Source organism: Harmonia axyridis, chromosome 2 (assembly GCF_914767665.1).
Source record: "Harmonia axyridis chromosome 2, icHarAxyr1.1, whole genome shotgun sequence".
NCBI classification, from domain to species: domain Eukaryota; kingdom Metazoa; phylum Arthropoda; class Insecta; order Coleoptera; family Coccinellidae; genus Harmonia; species Harmonia axyridis.
Window position 1 is genome coordinate 38,152,885 of NC_059502.1, and position 27,855 is coordinate 38,180,739.

At 34.2% G+C, this 27,855-nt stretch overlaps 1 protein-coding gene across 11 annotated transcripts in view; it reads left to right on the forward strand.

Annotated features, from left to right (window-relative positions):
• The window catches only part of LOC123672359 (glutamate receptor ionotropic, kainate 2-like), a 528,220-nt gene that overhangs the window by 362,828 nt on the left and 137,537 nt on the right, over positions 1-27,855 (forward strand). For 10 of the 11 annotated variants that reach the window (XM_045606439.1, XM_045606445.1, XM_045606449.1 and 7 more), the window contains one exon: positions 19,564-19,821. The exons of the other annotated variant lie outside the window; for it this stretch is intronic. In XM_045606439.1, the coding sequence (XP_045462395.1) occupies positions 19,564-19,821 (258 nt within the window). The remainder of the gene's footprint in view (positions 1-19,563; positions 19,822-27,855) is intronic. 11 annotated transcript variants of the gene reach the window in all.

Here is a 27,855-nt window from a genome sequence, read left to right on the forward strand (position 1 = left end):
GTGTTATCAATAATATTAGTTACTTGTTTAATCTTTATTACTGTGAGAGAGTAGTTGGGTTGAACTATTTTGTTTTTTGAATATTTTGAAATAAGATCAACAGGAAGGAATAAAACCACAATATATGTACGTTAGTTTTGTGAACTGCTTTTTGTAATGTTTATATTTAATATATATTGCAGATGCTTGAGAAAGGTAAGAAGTCTTACCGAAAGCTTGGATGATATAAAAGTGTATCACTGAATTTCCTAGATCGAAACATCCTAACATTCTTATCTATTAGATATATTGCAATCAATAATTTTCTTACGAATTATATAGATATATATATATATATATATATATATATATTATTTTTTATTTTTTTTTTTTTTTTTGTACCACCTTTATAGGGTTTCGTAGTGAGAATTCCGGGCTATGGTGGGCCAAGGCATCCTCACGCACTGGTCAGAAACGCCCGAACGATCCTCGTCGTCCACAGGATAACTTCTCTCTGTGCGTCTGTGATAAGCCTCTCCTCTTATCCGAGCTGGTAAGTATGCTATATATATATATATATATATATATAGCATACTTACTATATATATATATATATATATATATATATATATATATATCTATATATATATATATATATATATATATATATATATATATCTATATATATATATATATATATATATATATATATATATATATATATATATTTTTTTTTTTTTTTTTTTTTAAATTCACCGACAAGCGGGATGGATCCAAGACAACCGGGTCACCACAGCGACCAAGGTTGTACTCAGGAGCTAGTAAGATATATAAATATATATATATATATATATATATATATATATATATATATATATATATATATATATATATATATATATATATATAATGGATAAGAATGTTGGGATGTTTCGATCTAGGAAATTCAGTGATACACTTTTATATCATCCAAGCTTTCGGTAAGACCTCTTACCTTTCTCAAGGATCTGCAATATATATTAAATATAAACATTACAAATAGCAAGTTCACAAAACTAACGTACATATATTGTGGTTTTATTCCTTCCTGTTGATCTTATTTCAAAATATTCAAAAAACAAAATAGTTCAACCCAACTACTCTCTCACAGTAATAAAGATTAAACAAGTAACAAATATTATTGATAACACTCATATATTCTGTCAGACATCAATTCATGTAAGGTAAACAAACCATGACACCATCCGTCAAAGAGAGATATAAATGACAACTGTTTGGTTACACAGAATTATATTCACTTTCTTAATTTTGTTTATTATTTTCAGGTGTTGAAACTACGAAATGGTGGATGCGAAATTTTTTGATAATTCTATCAAGTAGGAGTAGATGTTATTAAGATTGTTAGTATCTTGTTTTGTATTCATAGTATTGTCAGTCACTGCTATTGATAACATCTCCAAGAATAATCTTTTATGGTAATGGGGTTCCTTAAAGAGTAAGAGGTCTTACCGAAAGCTTGGATGATATAAAAGTGTATCACTGAATTTCCTAGATCGAAACATCCCAACATTCTTATCCATTAGATATATTGCGATCAATAATTTTCTTACGAATTATATATATATATATATATATATATATATATATATATATATTTGTATTTGTAAACATGCAGAATTGATGGCAAGACTCATGTCAAACGCAACAATAATTGGCAGGATCATTGGGGGTGACACCACAAGCCATTTCAAAACGCCTGAAAGTCATGGGAATGAGGCAGAAGCAAGGAAATTGGGTGCCGTATGAGTTGAAGCTGGCGGTGTTTGAATCGAGGGGTCCACGGGAGATTTTTGCTTTTAGTGAGAGGAGATCCGGGGGAGATCCAGGGGAGATCCGAGGAGATATATATATATATATATATATATATATATATATATATCTATATATATATATATATATATTTATATATATATATATATATATATATATATATATATATATATATAAATATATATATATATATATATAGATATATATATATATATATATATATATATATATATATATATATATATATATATATATATATATATATATATATATCTCCTCGGATCTCCCCTGGATCTCCCCCGGATCTCCTCTCACTAAAAGCAAAAATCTCCCGTGGACCCCTCGATTCAAACACCGCCAGCTTCAACTCATACGGCACCCAATTTCCTTGCTTCTGCCTCATTCCCATGACTTTCAGGCGTTTTGAAATGGCTTGTGGTGTCACCCCCAATGATCCTGCCAATTATTGTTGCGTTTGACATGAGTCTTGCCATCAATTCTGCATGTTTACAAATACCTAAACTTATTGTATGACATCTACGCTATATTTATTTCGACGACCACTCACCGTTACATCCATCTATTGCAAAACTGCGGAAGCAAAGTTGTACGCCTTATACAGGGTGATCCCGGAAGGAACCGTCAGATTTTAGGAGAACTTTACACTAGTCAAGGCAGTTTCGAAACAGTTTATGGTTTTTGAGGCCTTTATTGAGAGTCTACAAGGTGATTTGTCCGATTCGACCGATTTTTCTCTTATTTATAACTTTGGTATGGCTTGATCAATATTGATGAAATTTTCAGTATAGAACAATATGATTGTCTTCTTTCAATAATTCTTACACTTCTTTGAAAATACAGGGTGGAAATTATGTTCAGATTAAATTTGCAGGTCTAAAAAACACCCTGTACATTTCGTTCACAAAAATTCACTACCTGCTTAAGATTCTACCATAAGTGTACATTACTGAAGCGTTTTTATTTTTTTCAGCACACGTCAAGTTTTCCTAGAAAAAACTTTTGAAGCGTTATTTCGCTCTAAGGCAGTGAGAATATTCTGAACTAGAGTGTACAGCTGAATCTTCCAATGATACAAAGCTCTTTCTGAGTTCTAAAGTAGTTTTCCAAATTCAAAATTCGTTTTTCATCACTCATATTCTGACGTATAGATTCATTCAATCCAGAAATAGTATATTATTCGAGGAGCACATAATGATTACTATTATTCACAAGGGTGAAGTTCACCCGAGTGCGAATAGAATACCATATTTTGTCCACGACTTCATCGGTAAAATTAAAATTGATCTGCATTTTCAACAATAAAAATAGTTACTCATCAAAAGCGTCGACATAACATTTTCTGTGTTCGCACTGAAAATTGCAAGCTCACGATAAACGTCAAAAATTTCACTCGCCATCTATTCCATTCCATACTTTCACTCTCATAAAAATGAAATACATAATATATGTATTTCTATTCATTTATATTAATAGTAACGGAACAGTTTTTAAAATTGAACGAAGGCGTTCAATTTGTAGACGAATCAATGTTTTGTTCCCTTTTACTTGTTTGATATTTTCAATTGCGAATTTAGATGCTGTTGCTTTTTGTATCGACTCGGATTTTTTATGAGCTGTATCTAATTCGTTCTTAATTGATTCGTCAATGTTACTTTCTTTAACCGTCGTGAATTTCCAACCCTCATGTCCCTTCAGTCTTGTTATGTCTCCACCTGCTTCGACTAGTATGATTACAGGCGATCTATGGAAGCTATGTCCTGAATATTCATTGCAATTTAGCAGCTTCAGAAACTCGGCTATTTGCCTTCCCATTTCCGTAAATTTGTTTTACCTATTCTTTGTGAAGAGCATTTGCCATTTTGATAATTCAGAAAGAATACATCAGAAGTTACGAGTGCTGGACGGAGGTCGATGTATTTTTTACAAATCGGGTAAAAATCTTCATTAATAGTGAATCTTCTACTGATTTTTGTTTTGGTAATGGGTACATTCACTAAGAGAACTGATCCAAAGTGATTTATGTTCTGTATTGTCATGTTGTACAATTCATTCGCTCGGCATGCACCCATAACTCCCATTATCATTGCAACCTGATGAAAAAGAATATTTCATGAATGTAATTCAAACGACACTTGAATTTAGCTAGTGTTTTACCGTCATTACAAGATATTTACATGCTTCAGAGATAAATTTTTTGATTTCATCGCAACTCGCAAGAATTTTTTTTCGGATGAAAGCCTTCTGATTTCCTTTTCTTCATCACTTTCGATCTCTATTGTGCACAATTCGTGGAAAACAGACGTTTATATTATTTTTCAATCTGTCAAACTGAATGGGATATCATAGAAGAAAACCTTAAATGGAAATTTTTACTCTCAATCCCCATAGCTTGGTGATTATGAGTCCAGTATTTTATAGCGGAAGTCACGGGTTTGAGTCCTTGGCAAATTCAAAATTCTTAGTAGTCAATAATGAACCATTATTCATTAGTCATTATTCACTGGTGAAAAATGACTATCAATATGTTTCTGAAAGATCATTCGAAATGTACAGATTACCTATAGAGTAGTCGTGGTCAAATATCTTTATACGTACCTACGTAAACCAAAAAATCTACAACTAATACAGAATAAACATTCGAAACATATTATGAGAGGCAAAACTGATGATTAAAATAAAATTTACATAGAATGGTCGAAATGATTTCCTCTTTGTTGAATACATATTCGCAACCTTTTCATTAAATTTCCAATTAACCTTCTGATGAGGGATTGATTCTGCTTTAAGAGTCCGTTCACGCGGCGCAAATTCAGGCGTTTTCTTAACTAATTCGGTCTTGATTTTCTCAGAAACGGTAAACGCTATCGAGATGATTCAAAACAATATTGGAAGGTCTTTATCCCTTGTATGATCGTTAGGTAATAATTTTACTTAAAGTTGCAAATTAATTGTATTATTGACGTAGAAAGAACGATTTTCAATACCAATTTTAATTAATTTATTGTCGCTTCAGTTGACTTAAATTCGAAAATCTAATACAAAATGGTCATAGCCTAATTTTTCTTCTTTCCAATGATACCAATAAGAAATATATTACATCATAGTTACTCAAAATTCTATGTGACGTTGTAAATCTGTTTCAAGTGCCAGAATTGTGAACTAAAAATCGTTGCTCCTCCCTGAGGGGCGTGGCTTGTAGCTATCAGGACCGTCTTTTAGGAAATATATTCTTGAAAACCTGAATTATTTGTTAAGAACAAAAAAAAAATTTGTCGCTTAAATCTGCAAGTTCCTATTCCAGCATTGGTTATCTTTAAAGCCATATGTCTAATTTTCATGTTACTTTCTCGAATGAAAAAATGTATTCCTCATGGAAGGTTTCGGATTGGATGCAATAGTCAATTAATTACTTCGGACCGAAGGTTCGTAAGTTTGAGAAAAAGTAGATATCTGTTATTGAAAAAATCGATTCGGATGTAATGATGGCTGGCAAATTACCTTGTTTTTAACATATTTCATATAATACAAAATTTGGGTAGTTCAGAACCTATCTAAGATTCGGTATTGTGCTACTGCTTGAGAATAATACTTTAAAAGTTAACAAGAAGTGATTTCGTGTAAATTTATTAGAGTTATTTCAAGATTTCATTGTCACATCAGATAAACATCAGTTGTAAATAAAGGTTATTCGGTACTCTTTTGTGTACCGTATTATTTCATTGCTGGACTATTTGACAGTTTCTAGGTAGGTTCAGCATTGCATAGGTACCTGAAAGAAGGCATTTAGGACTAAAAATTTAAAATGGTCTATTTTTGTACCTATACGTATATTTCTACTTACTCATTGATTTTATGTAGAAATGAAGAATATACCCGACATTGAAATAACCATTTTCAAACTGAAATTCCTAGAATGGTATTCTCAATTTCGGGTTGAGGTATTACTAGAAGTTTTCATATCTATTTGTCCTGTGCAGTTCTCCTTATAATTTTGTTTATGTGTATTGAATTGAACCTTTTATGCAGGGAAATATCTATGGATACATTCCGAATTGTTCATATTCAGCAATTTCTCTAAAAGAACATTCCAGTCACTCCGTTATTTTTGAATAAAATTTATCTAATATGCGTTTGGTGAAGGAAATAAAAATAAGGTTTCAGTAAAATTAGTTTTCGTACGCATTCTGTGTAGAATTTCGAAATGATATGAATGTCCCTTGTTTTTCATTTTCACTGTATAAAGAAAGACAATTTTTCACAATTATTTCAAAATAAAAGAGTACACAATGAAGTATGTAACACCAACAGTGCATACACGCTATGAAAATTGAAATTCATCTTCGACAGCCATAGAAGCTGAAGGATTTTGTTCCAGTTTACCTATGTACAAATTGATACAGCAAAATGATTGCCGATGGGGACAGTAGTTGTTAAAAAAAAAAAATTCTTAATAATACTCTTGTTATAAGAAGCTCAATTTTTCTGTGTTCATCAACAGTTGAAACCATAGAAATATTGAGACTCTTAGATGGTACAAAACCTTATTATTTTATGGAAAAAGGTATTTGACCATTTTCCATTATTTATATTGATACGATACCATACGATGTTATATATTTTTGAAATCAGGAAAGATTGAGCTTTCAAAAAATAGCGTAGAAATCTAGTGTTCCCATTTGAAAAAACATAAATTTGGGTCATAGTTTCATAATTAAAAACCCTTTTGAAAAGACTAGCAGGCCACTGGATTTTACGTAAAGAAGTGCCTCTATGTTGTTTTTATTTCAGAGCTCTATCATCAGTATTCGCGGAGATATCAATGTTTTCCGATATCGCCATTTTTCAAATTTTCGCCTATAACTCGAAAACAAAAGAAGTTAGCCAAAAATGATTACCTACTACTCTTGTTAGTTTCCCAGAAAAAGAGAAATAGAATGGGGTATCAGATTTTGTCTTTATCCTCTGGTTCAAAAGTTGAAGTGCTAAAACATCGAAATTTGGCCACCTTGTATAGTTCAGGAAATAGAATGTACCAATCATTTACTGAGGTACTACTGTAACGAATTACGAGAACTCTCGAAAGCACGTAGTGTTCTAGAGCCGGTGAAGAATGTGATAAACTACAGTTCTCTGCATGGTCAGATAATTATTGAGAAAATTGTGAAAAACCATACATAGATGAGGGAACATTCCAATAATATAGGGATGAATTCTTGAGGGGTTTAATCAAAGCAGAAGAAGCTTATAATGAAATTGAGCTGAAAACACAGCTTCAAACTGATTCTGCTGATTGGCATCAGTAGAGGAGGAAATTGTTGACGGCTTCAATATTTGGGAAAATATGTAAAATGCCTCCTGTGACAAGTTGTTGCTCAACAGTTGAAAGCATTTTATAAAAACATTTTTCTGCAAAAGCTATAGATTCGGGAAAAATAATGAAGATCGTGCGAAGCGTCTATTAGAAAACGAATTGTGCTCGAAGATCACAAACAGTGGAATTTTTATTAATAAAAAATGGCCTTTTGTAGGTGCCTCTTCAGATGGCGTTGTTGAAAAAAATAATCATTCAATTGAAATCAAATGCCTGTTTTCAGCAAGAAATAATATGATGAAGGACGCTATTGAAAGGAAACAAATCAGATATTTGGAAAAAATGATGATATTTTTACCACGATCGTCGACGCCCACCCACTCTTGTCCCTTTACGTTGCGACCCCTCTGCTTCCCAAGCAGTGTGGTGTAAACAGACTCTTAAGATATTACATTCCTCGAAAATTCTTTCAACTAGGTGTTCTCTACCTACTTCTAATTTCAACCTCAAATTCCTAATTCGGAACTAATTTGGCGAGTACTAATAAACGGTTCCTCCTATACCCGTTCAACAATTTAATTGGAAATTTAATTTTGAGTAAGCCTATTAATGTGCTCTGCCTTACTAGGAAAGATATTGCCCGTGTTCTTCAGAATGATGGAATACTTGTCCAAAAGTATCTTTATTTGGTTGACGTCGGTTGAGATATCGTCTTTGGTATTACATTTTGGCTTTATTTCCATTTCCGTTAAAAAATCATAAACAAAAATCAAATCTGCATATTCCGCATGAGTAAATAATAAGGGGATATTGAAATACACTTCTTGTAACAGATTTTTTATTTAATATTCTCATTGTGTGGTTCACTGTGATGGTAACCATGGATCTTAACGAACTTGATTGAAATTGAGATTTAAGTGTCATGGAGAATTTTCAATTTGATAAAAACAATTTTTCATCATTCGGAAGAGCTTTGTATCATTGAACGAAACAGTTTTACTATTTAGTTCAGAATATTTCCACTGCCTTGGAGCGAAATTACGATATTGTTCATCTTTGAAAAATTTTTCTAGGAAAACTAGACGTGTGCCAAAAAAAATAAAAACGCTTCAGTAATGTAAACTTATGGTAAAACCTGAAGCAGAGAGCGAATTCTTGAACACGGAATTCACGTTGTATGCTGCCGGTGACGATCCATTATTATTCTTTTACAAATTGGTTGAGCCTACCAATATTTTGTCGGATGTTATGAATATTTTTTTTTAACAATTTGGTTTTTTGTTTGTTTTTCTCTGGCTGATTGCTGATTTATAGGTTTAAGCTTCATACCCAGCACTGTTGCTATTAAAAGAGCTGCACAGTAGAAGATAAGCGGCAATTCGAGATTTTGGTAGTCAAGAAGAAACTGGGGTATGATCTCCTTGTTGGTCATGACTAGAAGATCATATAGTTTCTTGGATATCCTCAATCTTGGCAGAATCGGTTGTCTCAATGAATCTCTGCTGTAGTAAAGCGGATATTTGAAAATTATCGATATTATTGGAAATTATTATGCAGAGAGAATATACGCTAAATTCAAAAGAGTGATCGCGACTTGTTTAGACTGATCTTATCTTAGCATAAGGATGTTTTATTTTCCAATCAATGCTTTTCTTAGTAACCGTCTCACGGCGTTGGTGAAATCGATATATTTTTTACGGATAAGAAAAATAATAATAATCTTGACTTATCTGAGTTCGGTACATGCAAAAAACCGTCAGGGTCTTTCTCAGATGACGCAGCAAAAAGGTCTTAGGCGGAGTTGAAGTATGTTTCTTGCTGAGATCGACAGAAAAATTTAGTTTGAAGTAGAGGTAAGGACTCTTATTGAAAAAAGATGAAAAATGTTCTAACCAATGATCTAATTGACATGGTATCATGAGGAGTAGTTAGGGCGGTCTTAGAGAAGTATGATGTTAGGATTTTTTGTGGAGGTCAAAAGAGTTAGTCAGTATCGCTTAGGGTCTCTTATTGAAAAAAGGTTGAGAATTAGAACGTCGGTCGCGAAACCGGACTTAGAGCCAAGCAATTTCTTTTCAATATCAGAATAATATTTAATAAGGATAAGTTGAATAGACGGTTAATTGGTATATGTTTTCGAGATTTTCAGTATTTCAGGAAAAGGAATTGTTTTGGCTCTGAGAAAGGAAGAAGTAGGTCAGAAATAGAAAATTAGGGATTATTTTTTTTTTTTTTTTCTGGGATAAAGTTTAGAAGTTGTTTTGAAATAAATTAGGTTAGATCGGAGTTCGCGGATCGGGAGTGAAGTGTTATATAAGGAATTACACGTTTCGAGTGAACAGTTTGACAAAATTAAAACTAGGTTTAGGCAGGGCCTAAAATACTCACCTAGCATCGTGGGATAAGGGCAAGTTTTTGGTTATTTACTTTTTGGTTTATTTGTTGATGTTTGAATGTTTTTTTTTTCAATGAAAATAAGTTTATTTGAGTAGTCCTGATTCTCCCAAATTCAAAGTTGATATATTGTTTCGTTTGTTTGAATAACAGATTATTTGAGACATTTTTTGTTTTATGAAATTTTGGCCGTTGAGTCAACATTTCAAGGGATATTGTAACTTTGGTTATTTTTATTTTTCTTTATTATATTTAATTTAAAATTTAAATCGATTTTCATTGACCCAATAAACTAATCCAGTCCCTAGAGAAGAAAATTCAACTAATAAGACCTGTCCATTGAAGCGACAGGCCGGACTTACGTATAAAATCTTTGGTAAACTTACATAATTATTAATTCTCCGAGACCTCTGGAAAGCCGCTCTTCCAGGGGTTAAAAGAACATCCCAACCGGAGATAAGTGAACGGTGGTCAACATTCGCTGACCAACCCGTTCATGACACTGCCCCGAAAATCTATGACGCATCTATTCATTGTGCAGATAATCGCTCCAGTAATATTATTATTATTGAATTGTTCTTTTGTTTTCAGTTATTGCTGTTGAATATCTTGAATGAAAATAAAAAAAATGTTTATCAAAATAGTTGGAACCAATTCTCCATCACTCTGTGAATTCATTTTTTCCAATTCTTCATTTGATATAATTATATATTAGTAGTTGATTGTAAATTTCATTAAAATATTCTTCGGATCCGCATGATATTCTAAATTCTTAATAACTACAAAATTAAGCTAGGCGTCCAATTGGCGGGTGAGACCGGGACGGAAAAATCCGCCTGCCTACATTTGTATGCAACTGCGTCCAATACAGGCTGACCGTGTAGAATTTCGCGATTGGTTTACTTTCTGAAATTATAATTCTTGTAATGCAGGATGGTAGAAAGGTCTTATGGATTTTACAGCTCATTTAATATTTAGTTTTTCCTCGAAAAAACTTCTAAATTGATCAACCTTTTTATATTAAGATACTCTTTGTGAAAATCTTCTATATCTGGCAACAATATCTGATTACATATTCGGCACTCAGTATCAGGTTCCTGAATTTGATACGGTACTAAAGGAGTCTCCCTGGCTCTGGTAGTAAAATCATGAAGGCGTGGGTTCGTTTTGTCAGTTTTATTCAACAAACAAAAGCAATTAATTATATAGATTGTCCCCAACTTCAGTATCCTATACCGGGTATCCCAATTTATCGTATACAGGCAATATCTAGCTTATTTGACAAGATAAAAAAATAAAAGAATTGCATAACATCAGAGTACCTTCCTAATGTTCTATAAAAAAAGTTAGTAAAAAAAATTAAGAGAAAACTTCAATTTGGTCGTTCACCCCACGGACAGGCTTAGCCTTTGTGGGAATTTTGTTTGTTCGTAGATTGTATATTCCTGCAAATAAATTCATTATTTATTTATTTATTTGACAGCTCTGTGGTATCTACCCCTCACTGTTCATTTTCAAATGGCACCCTTTTTACATTGTCAGTTGAAATTTCTTGTCATTCTATTTGGAATACAACGATAGCACATACTTGTTTTTTTTTTAAACAACAAACACACTAACAATTCGTGAAGTATAAATTGCAACCAAAATACCAACTATGCAATTCAAACAAGAAAGAAATATTCAAAGCAACTTTTTCATTATAAAAAACATCGTTTAGCGAGTCTTTCTAGAGCCCAATAACGAAGTGCACCCTCTCCCAGGGGTGGTGTTTCGTCCCGAGATCTCTGGTAAAGTCTTCAGTTAGACTATCCAGCGATCTCTGCCTAAAACACACCCTCTCACATCATCATGGAAAGGTGACCCCGTTGCGTTGCAACGACCCCTTCAAATCCGCCGGAGCCGAAGTAGTGTGGCGCGAAAACCCATAGCGCCATCGGTAAGCAGACAGAGTCACTACACTTCTCATATGTGAAGTTTGTATAAACATGGCATTTCATTTTTATAAGGATATTCAAATAACGCAAAAGAAGTCACAAAATGTTAAAGTTTTTGTTGTTATTACTGAAAAAATTCCAAATATGTATTTTAAATAGAATGACACGCAATTTTCACTGACGGTATACAGGGGTGTCATTTGAAAATAAAAGTGGGGGTAGCTACCACAGGGCTGTTAAATCTAAGAAGTTTTTTTATACATCATTAGAGAGGTACCTTGATGTTATTCAAAGCGATTTTTTAATTTATTTATTATCTTGTCAAATATATATATATAAAATTTTCCCCCACATTACTTTTTTTGAATGTACAAACTTTAAATTTCAAAAAAATAAGTGAGCTGGAGATTCTTTTGGATGAGTTCCCTTCGGTTAAATTTTTATGCTTCAATGAAACATGCATAAAAGAAGATGCTATTAATCAGTTGACAATTTCTAGTTTCAAATTGGCAGCTAGTTATTGTCGTCCCATAAAAAATGGTGGTGGTACAGCAATTTGGACCCGAACAAATATAATAGTGAAACCGATCAACTTAGAACGGAATTCAATAGAGGGTCAATGTGAACTGAGTGCAGTTTCATTCAAAACCGATTGTGATAATTTTATTATTATAAATTGTTATAGACCACCTAGTGGAGATGTTGATACGTTTCTGTATGAACTGAATGCTGTTTTCGAGTCTTTGTATAAACCAGGTATAAAATTTGTTATCTGCGGTGATTTCAACTCCGACAGTTTGAACGAATCAAGTAAATTTAAGAGAATTTCACTCTTCTTGTTACAGTTTGGGCTAGGCAACACAGTCTTCTGGCCAACCAGAGTGACGACAGATTCTATATCATGCATTGACCATGTTCATTTGAATTTTGTTTCTGGTACTACATGTGTATTAGATTTCGCTTTTTCTGATCACAGATTAATACTCTCGGATATAAATTTTGGGACAATCGATGTTGAAAGGGTACATTCAACGTACAGACGGTCGTTTAACTCTGATAATATAAATAGGTTTTGTTATGACTTAGGTTCTGAGGATTGGTCATTCGTTTATGCTTTCAACGATTTGGAAACTGATTCTATGATATATTTTTATTTCATTTTAATAACCGGTTTCCCTTATCTATGCGATATGTACAGCAAAAGCCAAAAAAATGGGTTAATGATGTGGTCAGAAAGTCCAGTAGCGAATTAAGATTTTTACACTCTTTAAGTCAAGAATATACTCAATTTGAAGATATTTACAAAGAAAAAAGAAGAGCTCATAAATCTCTCATAAAATTTCATAAGCGTATGTATTATCAAAACCGAATCGTGGAAAGTGAGAATTTAACTAATGAAACTTGGAATGTAGTATCGGAAATTAACGGATTTAAATAAAAAAAAATTGAGGATGTAACTATTTCGGAAAATGGCTCTAAAATAAGTGATCCCGAAGTTGTTGCAAGTAGATTCAATGATTTTTTCAAAGAAGCACCCCTCAGAGTTGTTGAAGGGATAAAAAACAAGGTCTCAAATACCAACAACATCATACCATCTAGTGATGATGTGAAATATGAACTTAATTTATATCCGTTCAATGGCGTTGATCTTTATGATCTCATTATGAAAAAATTGAAAAATAAGAAATCATGTGGTGAGGACGGTATCCCATCCTTTCTCATCAAAAAAATTTTTCATATGATATTGAGTCCATTTTGTCATCTTATTAATTTATCATTTTGCGAAGGAAAATTTCCAAGTGAACTCAAGATCGGTAAAATTATTCCCATATACAAAAAAAATTATAAACAAAATGTTGAAAATTATAGGCCGGTAACAATTCCGTCAACCTTCTCTAAAATATTCGAGTACTGTTTTCTCGAGAGATTGTTGGATTTTTTGGGAACGAATAAAAAAATTTCTGAAACACAACATGGTTTCTGCTCACAAAGGTCCACAATAACCGCAGTACACGCAATTCACTATAAGATCGTTACAAGTTTAGAAGCAGGAGAGTGTCCTGTGGGAATTTTCTGCGACTGAAGTAGAGCATTCGATTGTGTCAATCATGATATATTAATTGCTCGACTTGAGGAGATGGGAATATCTGGTACGCCCCTAAACTGGGTGAAAACATTTTTGACAGGTCGTACTCAATACGTTGAAGTGTCCAGTTTGAGGAATGGTAAATTGAGAAAGATTTGCTCCAATACCACAGAAGTCACTATCGGTGTGCCACAGGGTTCAGTGGTGGCTCCAATATTGTTTGTCATTTATGTTAACAGTGTGGACTCTGCTGTGCCCCGTGAATTTATAATTAAATATGCAGATGATAAATCTGTTGTTATTTCAGGAAGATCACAGGAAGAAACAATATATCGGTTGTCAACGGCTTTATTGGGTTTGGGATCGTGGTTTTCGGAGAGTAGCCTTCATTTCAATATGGAAAAAACCTTATTGGTTCAATTTCATAACCCACAAAAAAAATTGTGTCCTTTGAGTGTGGAGGTTGATCGGGAACTGTGCAGCCAGGTTGACCACACTAAATTTTTAGGAATATATATTGATGAGAATATGAATTACAAATATCACTGCGAAATATTGATCTCGAAATTACATTAAATATGCTATAAATTCAAAAATTTGCGATATGTCCTGACTACGGAACAACTCATCACGGTATATTACGCGGAGGTGCAGTCTCGGTTGACATATGGAATATGCTTGTGGGGTTGGTCTGCCAATGTGGGGGAAGTGTTCCTGGCCCAAAAGCGTGTAATAAGAAGGATTGCTGGAATAGGCAATAGAACATCTTGTAGACAATATTTTCTAAAATATGGTATCCTGACCTTGTATGGCCTGTATATTTTTGAGATGTGTGTATATGTGCATATAAATTTGAATAATTTTGTCCAAATTCATTCCTATCATGAGGTCAATACCAGACAAAGAAATAAGGATATATTACATCAACCTTTTGCAAAGCATTCATTAGCATATAGATCTCCTAATTTTGCAGGACCTCGTTTTTATAATAAGATACCGAATGAGATTAAAAATCTGCCATTGCCTCGATTCAAGAAAAAACTCAAAAATTTCCTTGTGTCAAAATGTATTTATAGTTTAAATGGTTTTTTAGGGTAACTTTAGGGATATTTTGTTTCTTCTGTTTTGTTTCATTATTAGAATAATGTTCTGTTCTTGTTATATTGTTTAAATTGACCATTCCTTATACAATGATTTGTAATATTGTCGCTGAGGAAAATAAATAATATTATTATTATTATTATAAATTAGCTAGATATTCCTGTATATGATAACTTGGGTCACCAGGTATTTAGCAGCAGCTCTTTACGGCTTGTTCTCTGAAATACTTCAGTGATAGTTCTCCCAGAACTTTTCTGCTGCAGAAATACTACTAAAGAATATAACTTTTAGAGTTAGAATAGTAATGGATACAAATTTCAGAAGAATCATAATTATTAATAATGTGCGGCGCCTCTATGATATCTTATGCATTATCTTATGCGTCTTCGCATAATCCTAATAAGGTGATCAGGGTCGGCGTGAGTAATTTTGGCGACTGAAGCAAAAAAAACGGCACCTGCTCCGACGGTAATACAGAACTTTCTTATTTCGATGAAAAATCTTGAAATCGTGTATAAAAAAATCAAATTCTAGTGAATGAAAAATATTATTTCGAAAACTAATTAGGATTACAAAAATGGTTCCGCTGAGTTTTCAGCGGAACCAAATAAACATTTGGAATCAAACAATAACTAGTTTCGAATGCAAAATCGTAAGAAAATTTCCATATGTTGAACGTGTGAACATCGGCTTCCAAATAATTCTAAAGCGAAGATGGTGTCGTCAGCGTGAAATACATAATGATTTTATTCATTTATTTATTTATTTATTTATTTATTTATTATTTATTTATTTATTTATTTATTTATTTATTTATTTATTCATTTATTTATTTATTCATTTATTTATTCATTTATTTATTTATTTATTTATTTATTTATTTATTTATTTATTTATTTATTTATTTATTTATTTATTTATTTATTTATTTATTTATTTATTTATTTATTTATTTATTTATTTATTTATTTATTTATTTATTTATTTATTTATTTATTTATTTATTCATTTATTTATTTATTTATTTATTTATTCATTTATTCATTTATTTATTTATTTATTTATTTATTTATTTATTCATTTATTTATTCATTTATTTCAACGGTACAATCATTTTACATGATAACGAAAAGAAATAAACAGTAATAAAACGAAGGAAATAATACAGCCCAGCTGAAGGCCCAAAAAATATACAAAAAAAAAAAATATATGGACATGAAACAGTTTTATTCAATTATTGAAATATCTTTTGATCGCGAATAGGGAGGGACTCATTCAACAAATCCAAACCCGATTCATTAGATGCTCTCATCGCCCTATCCACTGGGTTGTTATAGGAATAGTTCCTGGTATGAAACTCAGGTACAAGAAAATCTCTGTGACGCAAATTAACATGTACTGCATTGAAATTCAATCTTGCCAGTAGATAGGGGCAATCAATGAGGTCATTAAGGAGCTTATAAACAGACATTATCCCGAAATTTTTCCTTCGTTCCTGAAGAGTTTTCAAGGATAAGCCGGACATCAATAAACCATAGTCAATCTCACCAGACGGAATGCTCCGCTTATAACCTTTATGTAAATAATGGACAGTAATATGGAATTCTGTTATTTATTGGGCTGCCATGTGTTATTTATTATACAGGCGGTTTAGAGATTTTTATTTCAGGAAATGTTGATAAACGCAGCAGAGCGGAACAACCTTATGCTGTTTTTAAGAATCTAGGCAGAAATATGAAAAGGCGGCCAGCAAACTGAATCGAATTGCCGCCTCTCAAATAGAGGCGCCTGAAACGGTAGCTTTACTGTATCCCCCTAACGCCGACCCTGGAGGTGATCGATTCCCTCTTGATGTATTTAATTCCAAAGCTACTTGTAACTCGTGCCGAAGTACCGCTGGAGTCTTTGAAGTGTCTGGTAAACGGAGTAATCTTCTTCCAATAAACATGTTATATACCCGACATGTTTAATGGCGGAATATTGAGAGGTCTAGGGAACAAGAAAACGAATCGATTCAATTGTTTTTGAAATTAATCAACCTATAGGTGGTGGTATACAATCATGTTGGAAGAGTGGATTGGTAAACGTTCGTAAATAAGGCAAAACAGAGGGTTCCACTACCTCCAGGGACCCTATTCCTGTGACAAGTGATCTTTCAAAACGTATACGTACTTTCCGAATGTCACACGTTTTGGTATTCTTGACTCGTGAACTTTCAAACGTACACGTTCTCGGTGCGAATGCTTACTGAGAGGTTTTTGGCATTCGTTTTGATCCTTTGATAATCTAAATGCCATGGAGATATATTCATAAGTCATATTCATTCTTCTGAGATAATGTGAGACGAAATAGTACAATTGTTATTAATGGATCTATTGGATGATGTGGAACAAATGGATTAGCGGAGATATATACAGCGCGGAAACCTTATCAATGATTTGAGTGAGAAACAATTTGTTTGAATGTTTCTGGAAATTCTCAAAGAAGATGAATGATGATACCTCTGGAAAATGAACCAGTAGAAGGAATTCTAAAATATTCACACAACAAAAAAAAGAAGATATATCAAAAGCCTGAAAGATGTAATGGGATTCTGAAGCTGTCTACTCAAGCATAGGGTTCTTCATTGAACTCCGGAGATAGCAAGTAACATTGTCAATGCTTGTGTAGTGCTCCATAATATTTGCATTGAGAAGACAATGTACCGGAACCAGAAGACAATGGCACATCACAGGTTGATTTGGGAATAAATGACATGTCATCGATAAAGATCGAGTAGAAGTGCATATGCAGAGGATAAATCCGGAATTGGCATCAGGTCGAAGATTGAGATGCAATCATCAAGCCGAGTAATTTGAAAATTTTTTGAACAATTCATCAATATATGATTTAATGATTTATGAATCCTTTGATTTAAAATGTAACTTATTAATTCTGAATAAATTATTACTATTTTGTTTGTTAGCATGAACATATTTTCATGAGAAATTCATGTGAAAAACTAATAAATAACAAGTAAATTTACCTAATGCACAACATAAATGTTTCTGCTGATATTATGAATACTTAATGATGAAAAAAAAATTAAGTCTCTTTTTGTCTCTCAATAGATAATTTTTCGAAAATATCTATTATATTCACTTCTACTTTATTTATAAGCTGCTTTACATAAGAGGACCACTGCCTGTTATTTCCTTTCAATCCCTAGATGCACCTGGCGTACTATTGTGAATGTTACCAATTTATGCCCATTTTCTTTGTGCATCTTTGTAAGTAAATTGATCAGAAATTTTACCCTTTCGAAGATGCCCGCTATTTTTGCAAAAGTCAATCAGACAACTTTTTTGACTATCAGTTATTTGAATTCTTCTTTGAATTTGCTGGGATATGTGTGAATATATCAGTGAACAATTCCTTTTCGAATTTTTTTTCAATTTTTCACATAAATTGATAACATTTCATCTCATCTGTGAAATTTTACAATGGTGCCGGCTTTTGGAAGTACACGTTTTTGAACGTGTACGTTTAATGAAACGAACGGTTGTCAAGAATAGCATTTTGGAAAACCGCTCGCACGTGTATCATTCGTTCCTGAAACGTGTACGTCAAAAAGATCACTTGTCAAGCATACGGTCCCTGGATGTAACGCACAGGGTTCATATTTCCTCTGATGACCCCCAAAGGTTATCTGCTGTCATAAATAATGCCCCATAAGGCTCGTCACATGCCTTTCTGTAAATTGAAGACCTTGTTTTCCGCCATGTTGCCTTCTCACCTCTGCACTGTTATACAGGCAACAGAACATTAAGTGAAATTAAATCAAGGATTACTTATAAATGTAACAGATACTCTTACTCCTGATTCGAGTGGAAGGAAGCAGAAATTTAAAGAAAGGGAGAGATAAAAATTATTTTGGTCGACCTGAAAGTTAAATTGAATTCCAGCCCGATGCGAGCGTTAAAAATAGACTTAATAGCATGCGCATTCCAACCACAGACCGTAAGACCCACAAATAGAAAAACATGTAGCCACTAAATATTTATTTCAAAACCGTCCGGCCTTTCTGGCAAACCAGTAGATTTCTCAAACATCAATTTAAACAAACATTCTCATCACACTATTGTTTCAAAAAATAACAAATTCTCATCTCACTGGATACCTCGTAACCTATGATAGTTATATTAGTGATCTGAAAGAACTAAATCTTCTCTTGCTCCACCTGTAGGCTTCGACGGACAAAGAATATAACATGTTCAGATTCTTGGAACCACTAGATTATACTATCTGGTTTTTTGTTGGTGGTGCATTTTTCATGTCAGGTTTTTGCTTGCCCACCATTGCCAAGTTCACGCCTTCGAATGGATCAACCCTAGGAATTAGGAGGGAGATCGATTGGTTAACATTTTCATAGCCCAAAATTGTTTCTGGTTTATTGCTGGTACATTTTGAGATAGAGCTCTGCTATTGTTTTGCAGGTAGCCTTAATTATTTCAAAAAACATTTTGACTGTTTGCCTACCTACACTTCTGTAAATATCAACGTTCATTATCATTTCACAGTATTTTGTCTTGTGATTTGTATTGAGTTTCTATTGAAAATGACCCAACGACAGTATCAAATATTCTTTTTTGTTCCATCTCATTCTTTAAAGCGTGTTCGTCTAATAAATATCGTTTAAGAAAATAGATGAGAACTTCGTACGGAAAAGAAATAATAGAATAACGTTCCATTAAGTCATTCTTTTGGTGTTGCATGCTTATGACATTCAAAAAGTTTTTGTATTGTTTGTTTTGATTATGAAGTATTGACTCTCTTTCAACATTTTTGACCTCATATTTCATTGTAATTGAATATTGTGTGAAGAACCTTCAGAAATCATCCAAAATATTCTCTTCTTTTTCAAGGTACCAACACCTCGGAAGGCACGCCTCTTCTCTTTCATGAATCCTCTGGCTGCCGATATCTGGATGTATGTGTTCTCTGCCTACGTCTTAGTATCTGCCACGATGTTTACTGTAGCTAGATTTTCGCCTCATGAATGGCACAACCCCCATCCTTGTGAAGTTTTCAACGAGCTTCTTGAGAACCAATTTTCCCTGGCTAACTCTTTCTGGTTTACTATCGGGACACTAATGCAACAAGGATCAGATCTCAATCCAAAGGTTGGTACTACTGTAATATTGAAGTTCCTAAATTAAATTTAATTGACCGCGGATACTCTTACAATACAAATTTACATTACGGTCTTTTATTTCCTGTGATATCACAGTGTTTGTTGGGGATTTATAAAGAAAATTTTAGTGGACTGTATTTAGAGTTAAATCTTATCCCAACACAGTACGAAAATGAAAAGGACAAGTGAAACCAAAGTAATAATAAAATAATATTCTTACCTAGAAGTGGGTGAACTTAAGTTATGGATCTTGCAGCAGTCCTCAGCTTCCAGAAGCAGATTGATTGAGCTCAACAAACTGAACCAGAAGTGGTAGATCCTTTATGATTGACAAGCTGGAAAATTATTAATTCGATCCAACTTATCCTTAGGAATGTCACAGAGTACGCCACTGGTGACAACTTTAGTTCTCAAACGGAGTCTTTTGATTTAATGTTTATGGAACAGAAACACTGTATTTCTGATATACACAACTTCGATTGTCAGCGAACAACGCGTTGAAAATACGATATTGTACGTAAATTAGAACAATAATTATTATTATTTGGTAGCAGAATGGAAACAATCAAATCTTTCGTATAACACGTAAAGAATGATACTGACTGATGGAAATCACAACATGTGCGCTAAGCGGCAGAGATCACAGCTGTTTTAAAATTGCGATAAATACCGCATTCAAATTCAAACGAAATTCAATAACTGAAAATTGAAAAGTTTCGAGAAAATTGAACTGAAAAAAAAAGAACGTTCACTTGGCGTGAACAGTGTTAATTAACTTGTTTTCTGGAATCATATGATAAATTGCACATCGCGTGGAGTTTGGAGCTGGAGTTATATCCGAATAGATTTTTCAGAAATTATAACTTCGAAATTAATGAGGTAGAATTCTGCGGAGAAGAATATTAGATATATATGTGGGATCCGAATTCTTAACCAATGATACGCTACTGACTTGACGATACGAAAACTACACAATCGATGCTAAAACGGTGGACCATGCAGATTTATCGATATAGGGAGACGTAAGGGGAAGAGGTACTTGAGACGGAGACTGGAGTACGATACAGACGAACGAGGGTGGTATTCGACGTAAGAGAAGATACGGACATAGTTAGGATTCGAAGTTAAAGATTAGACGGAAAAAGGTAAATAATTCGACGTGAGAGATTAGACGCATATGATTCGACGTAAAAGAGTAGACGCAGCGAGTCAGATAATTTTGACGTTAGATAGACGGATCTACTCGAATAATTAGACGATTAACAATTAGACGAAATAAAATAACTTCAATAGACGAAAGTTTGGTGGATGTACATTCAATGACGTTGAGATTGTAGAAAGTGTAAATAAGCAGTAGTTAAGTACCGGCAGCCTTATTATATAACCCTAGACAACAATATATAAACCCTACATTTTGGGGGCTCGTCCGGGATAAAAGTGAAAACCCCAACATCAACCGGGATCGAAGAAGAAAAAAACCATACATCGTCCGGGATAAAAGTGAAAAAACCCTTTCATCGACGGAATAAAAGTGAAAAACCCCTACATCAAACGGGATAAAAGTGAAAAAATCTCTTCATCGTCGGGATAAAAGTGAAAAACCCCTACATCATCCGAGATAGGAGAAGAAACCACAAATTGTGAAGAATTATTTGGATAAGACATCGAAATCGACGTGGAAGTGAATTTATGTGTCCAGAATTTGCGAAGAAGAAAAATTGCCAGTGAGTCAATCAACAATTGGGAATACGGAAGAAGCCAGTATCGAGAGAGTTTTGATCCAGTAGAAGAAAGAACCGAAACGAGATGAATTTTCCGCAGTAATCAGAGGATAAATGGTAAAATTGTATGAAGACTTTCAAGGTAGGCCGTTTATCTTTCCAATTTCCATATTGAGAAGCTTGTTGAAGAAGACGACCAAAGAAGAAACTTTATATTTGTTTTTATTCAATATTTTTGTTAAAATTGCGTTTGAATATTGTCGATATTTGTGATTATTTTATATATTGGATTTATTCTGTGAGAATATACAGCCATTTAACGTTCGCTATCATTTTTGATAGATTCAAGTTGAGATAGCATAATCGAGTTAGTTTTATGTTTTGATTTTCATTCATTTGAATTTTCAGTACTTTTATTGAAAATGTCAACTTTGGGCGATATTACAATTATTGAAAACCAAATATCCAATTCTAAATTATCTGCTGTCAAACCATTGCATTTTATTTGTTTCGGTGATGATGGCGAACCGCATGAGGTCCGTAGAGCGCTACGTAAATTTTTGGGTTTTGGGTGAGACAGAAACTCAGAGAAACACTTGACGAAAGTACAAAACGTTTATTAACAACTTAAATTCTCAGACCTGATAACCGTTTCCAATATGCTTGGCTTGAATTATAGTGGAACTGATGACAAAATTATCGATCGTATATATGCTCATTTTTAATAAAATTCGTATATGGCTTTGAACAAAATGATGACGAAGTAGATGATGGAAATTTAGAAGAGGAATCCAACGAATCGGAGAGAGATGATGAAAATTGACGAGACGGAAAACACTGATGACGAGAAAAATTCTTCAAGGCATGACAAATTCAATAGACAGAAAATTATGAAAACAGAAAGATTTCATTGACATTTCGAGACGTAGAGGATAGTATTAGGCCATTTGACGGACAAGAAGATTATCCTATTGGATAATATTTTGCCGGTGTGTATATCATTCAATCTTATCATAAAATTGAAACGATAAACACACCGTTCCAGATTGAATGATATACACACCGGCAAAATAAAGAGAAAGGACAAAATCCCAACGAAGTTTAACAGTTCATTTTCTTTTGATTCCTTCGGTGAATTATATGATTTTTTTTTACATTGAAGTCTCCTCGGAAAAATAACTGTTCATAAATAACTGCCGTACCCAATTATTTTTTTTTGTTATACAGGGTGTCCCGTAAAGACCAAGTCAAACCGAGGGAGAATGTAGATCAAAGGATAACCCACCTGCTATGACAAAATTCCCATTATAAAAGTCTTACCGTTTTCGAGATATTTTGTTTTGTTGAAAATAATGAATTTTTGCTCCTTTCAATAGTTTTGCCCTTACGGTTGGTACAATTTTACATCTTTCTGGTTAATTTTTTCAGTTTAATATTGCTGAAGAATGATTTCAATGTTTACATCAAAAGCATCCTCCGAAAATTTTAAAGGGGGGCTATGAAAAATATTTTTATTGGAAATTTTGGTAGTGGATTATTTTGTTCATGAAGTTTAGCCCATCGTAGTGGAAAAATATTTACCGAGCTACTGCTGCACATTACACCAATAAATTGTCTATTTTATAGTAATTTTGAAGAGGTATCACACAAGTCATTTGTTATTCAAAGAAAAAAGATATGGCTGTTTTTATCCGAATGGGTACGTTTCTGACAAAATCAAGTTTGTCAATTCTGTTGAGAAATCTTCGATGTTGCATTACTTAGTGAACAATGGCAATTGTTTACGTGCGAAAATATTACTCGCATAATTATTCACATCAACGAAATTGAATTTTGCGGGCAAATTTTGGAAAACATCATGCAGATCCAGATTTTTTTAATAAGATCATTTGGAGAGGCGAGTCTTCCTGTTCCAAGGATGGGTACAAGAATCTCCATTTGCATAGCAGGAATATCATAAATCCACACGAGGTGACAGAAGATAAATCACAATATCGATTCAAGATCAATTATTGGACTGGAATATTTAATGGTGCAATTTTGGGCCCGATCGAACTGCCGCCATCACTGAACGCAAACAATTATTTGGAATTTTTAACCAACCAGCTGCCCATTTTATTGGAAGATGTGCCACTGGCGCTGCGACGTAGTCTGTGGTTTCAACATGATGGCTGCCCAGTAAATTACGGACTCGAAGTTACCGCACATTTGAATATGTAGGATTTCACGTATGCCTACTTATGCGTTTCGTCCCTGGCACACACACCGGACTCATCAGTGTGACTTTGGTATATTTGTGTGTGCCGTGTCACAGACGCTTGGGGAATTTATTATTATCGGGAGCCGCCGGGACTCGAACCCGGCACCTTGTCGCATCTCGGTGAGTGAGTCTACCTCTTAACGTCTAGGCTACCGAATGCTGTGTTTTATTGTTGCTATGTGGAGCTTTATGAGAAGCCGCCACATGACTCCCTCCCCAGTGACGGAGGAACGAAACTTTATGCGTGTTACGAGGTCATCGGTGCAGTCGGGTGATTGCCGCCTAATCAGAGCTGCACCTCGCGGCATCGTGCGGACGGTGAATGCCGCCTATTCAAGTCCGCTATACCGCGGCAGACCAAGGAGCACGTATTGCACGTCATGGGAATGGGCGTCTAGAGTTTCGTTGGAAATTGCAGATATATGGGAGCTACGCATCAACCTTCTGCTTTCCGGTACACATCGCTAAGACGGCCATTCCCATCACATCGGGCTTGCGTGCTGTGACGACGGAAACACGAGGCTCAGCGTGCCATCGGCTCTAGTGTCCGATGGACACCCCAGTAGCCGTAACGTTGAGCGGGGCAGTGAGTCGCCTCTGCGCTCAAACGCCGCAGCTTTCCGCCATCACGTCGGGGTCACCAATGCAGGATTTCACGTATGCCTACTTATGAGTTTCGTCCCTGGCACACACACCGGACTCATCAGTGTGACTTTGGTATATTTGTGTGTGCCGTGTCACAGACGCTTGGGGAATTTATTATTATCGGGAGCCGCCGGGACTCGAACCCGGCACCTTGTCGCATCTCGGTGAGTGAGTCTACCTCTTAACGTCTAGGCTACAGAATGCTGTGTTTTATTGTTGCTATGTGGAGCTTTATGAGAAGCCGCCACAAATAGTACTCATCCCCACCGGTAGATTGGAAGAGAAGGTGAAATTTTGTGCATTATACGCAAACCCATACGTGATGAAGCCGAATTGAGAGAACGCATCCGCAATTCGGCTTCATCACGTATGGGTGTTGCGTATACTTTGTCTTTTGGGCAGCCCCAATATTAAAAGTCCAGAGGATTTAGGTCTTCTTGTACCCATCATTGGTACAGGAAGACTCGTCGCTCCAAATGATCCTATTAAAAAAATCTGGATCTGCATGATGTTTTCCAAAATTTGCCGGCAAAATTTAATTTAGTTGAGGTGAATAATTATGCGAGTAATATTTTCGGACGTAAACAATTGCCATTGTTCACTAAGTAATGCAACATCGAAGATTTCTTAACAGAATTGACAAACTTGATTTTGTCAGAAACGTACCCATTTGGATAAAAACAGCCATATCTTTTTTCTTTGAATAACAAATGACATGTATGATACCTCTTTGAAATCACTATAAAATAGACAATTCATTGGTGTAATGTGCAGCAGTAGCTCGGTAAATTTTTTTCAACTACGATGGGCTAAACTTCATGAACAAAATAATCTACTACCAAAATTTCCAATAAAAATATTTTTCATAGCCCCCCTTTAAAATTTTCGGAGGATGATTTTGATGTAAACGTTGAAATCATTCTTCAGCAATATGTTACCGAAAAAATTAACCAGGAAGATGTAAAATTGTACCAACCGTGAGGGCAAAACTATTGAAAGGAGCAAAAATTCACTATTTTCAAAAAAAAAACTGTCTCGAAAACGGTAAGAGTTTTATAATGGGAATTTTGTAATAGCAGGTGGGTTATCCTTTGATCTACATTCTCCCTCGGTTTGACGTGGTCTTTACAGGACACCCTGTATATAGGAGCGAAGAAAAACAGTTAACTTGAACGTTCATCCATAACGCCCTGTGGAGTGAATCGTTTACTTACTTTGAGACGTTGCCTCATATTTTCTGAACATTTCCATTTTTATTGATTCCCATATATTCATTTTAAGAGGAATTACAGCACTTTATGTGGTACCGTTGTTGAGGGAGTAATAAATGTTCTGGAGCTCTTATATTTCATTTCAATTGATACACTGAACCAAAAGTGCACTCAAATTCCATGAAAAAATCAATTTTATCGATGAATTCTCTCATCATTAGCAGATAGGCTGGGAGAGTACTGGCCCACTTTTGGTCATTTCTACATGTGAATTCATATAATGAAATGTAATGTGGTTGAAAAATTTATGGATTATATTGATCACATTTTTTCATGGATCAAAATTACATCCATTCAAGAAGGTATAAATATCTGAAAGATCTGACCTGACTTTCATTCCTTTACGAAATTTTCTCTTGATGTGTTGCTCTTCTTTTCACAGATGAGTAAGTGTAAATTTTTATTCCAATAATTTCGATAAAGTATGAAAGGGATAGAAAATGATCAAATGGTTGCAGGAAATATAAATCAATAATAGGTAGAAGGGTTCTGAAAATGAGGAGATAGGACTTTAGAGTTTTGGCTATATATTAAACAGGTGTAAATCGACCGGAATTCAAGAGGGAGTTTTTTCATTCATTTTTCCGCAAAAACGTCAGATTTCCGAAATATTGTGGGTTAGAGAAAAATCAGGACTTGAAAACTTTTTGTGTTGTTAATTCAGTTGGATATTTGAAAATGAATAGTAATATGTATAATGTGGAAGTCTTTTTGAATGACTCATTTCGGCCAAACCTATTGTATACCAGCTGAAAATTTTTCTGAAAAGGCGTTGTTTGCAAACCAACTTGATTGACCTGTGAAGTATTTCTGTTTCCCAATGAAACACCCTGTATAATACTTGGAGTATTAAACCTGTTACTTGTCTGCTGCTGTATTACGTGCTACGTTTAAGGGAGCTGTCTAGAGCTTTGTTGAAGCTGTCTGCTAGCTGTATTATAGCTGTCGGCTGTTTGTACTGGAGCTGTCTACTATACGAGCTGCTCGAAGCTTTGTTTTTTTTTTTGCTGTATCAGTCCTCTGTGTATATGACCTAGCACTCTATGATAGTATTAGGAATATAATAATAATAATAAAATGGTTTATTCTGTAAGCTACAGGGTATAAACATACATATAATCACAGAGGCGTGAGCCTGTACGTGACTTCTAAATAATCAAAATATAACGCAGTAGCCAGTATTCGAATAAATTCACGAATCAAGATCAATTTCTTTTAACATATTTCAATAAAAATATAAAAATCAACAAAAACTCAATAGCACAGTAATGATCACAGATAAGTGCCCATTACAATAATATATCATAAACTCAGGGGCGCACTCATTCGGTCAGGTCCACTATCAGCTACTCGGTCATTAAATAATACTGCATCAAAAAGATCATTCTCTATTTCAAGTTTTATCAACATATTTATATGGAGGAAGGTTGCATTTGGTAAGTAATTTATTCATTCCCCTTCTAGCAAAAATGAGCGACAAATGGTGAGCGTTATTGGGGATTTATTATTAAATTAAAATATCTTCTGCCCTTGTCAATTACCCAATTCTTCATTCTTGTTTTCTTCTTAATGAGTGTTCTGATGTTTTTCAATTTTTTTGGAACAGCGGTATAAATTCTTGGGGCCAGATAGGCAAAGCATCTTTGGCCTATACGTTTTCCTGCTTTTGGAGTAAGGTATTGATTCGTCTTGTTCCGTGTTTCATATTCACACTCAGTTAGTTGGAGTTGAATTTTTTGTTCGCTTATGCCATTTAATTTCTGCTGTACAAATAATTGGTGGGGATTCATGACAATTCGTCTGATGGATACAGAAGAGGCTTTCCGTAGATAATTCGTAGCAACCATTTCTGGATCACCTCAACCCTCCTTACATGACAACTATACGCTCCACCCCAACCTATTATCCCATATCCTATTTGGGAATGACATAAAGCTGAGTATACCATCAAGCTTTTTGTATCCAAGTCCTTGCTGAGATTTCTTAACTTGGTAAGTAAACATCTCAGTTTGATCACCAAGATATCTATATGCTTGTCTCATTTTAGTTGTCGATCAATTGTAACTCCTAGATATTTTATATATTCAGCTTCGGGAATTGATGTTTCGTTGTCAACTTCCAAATTG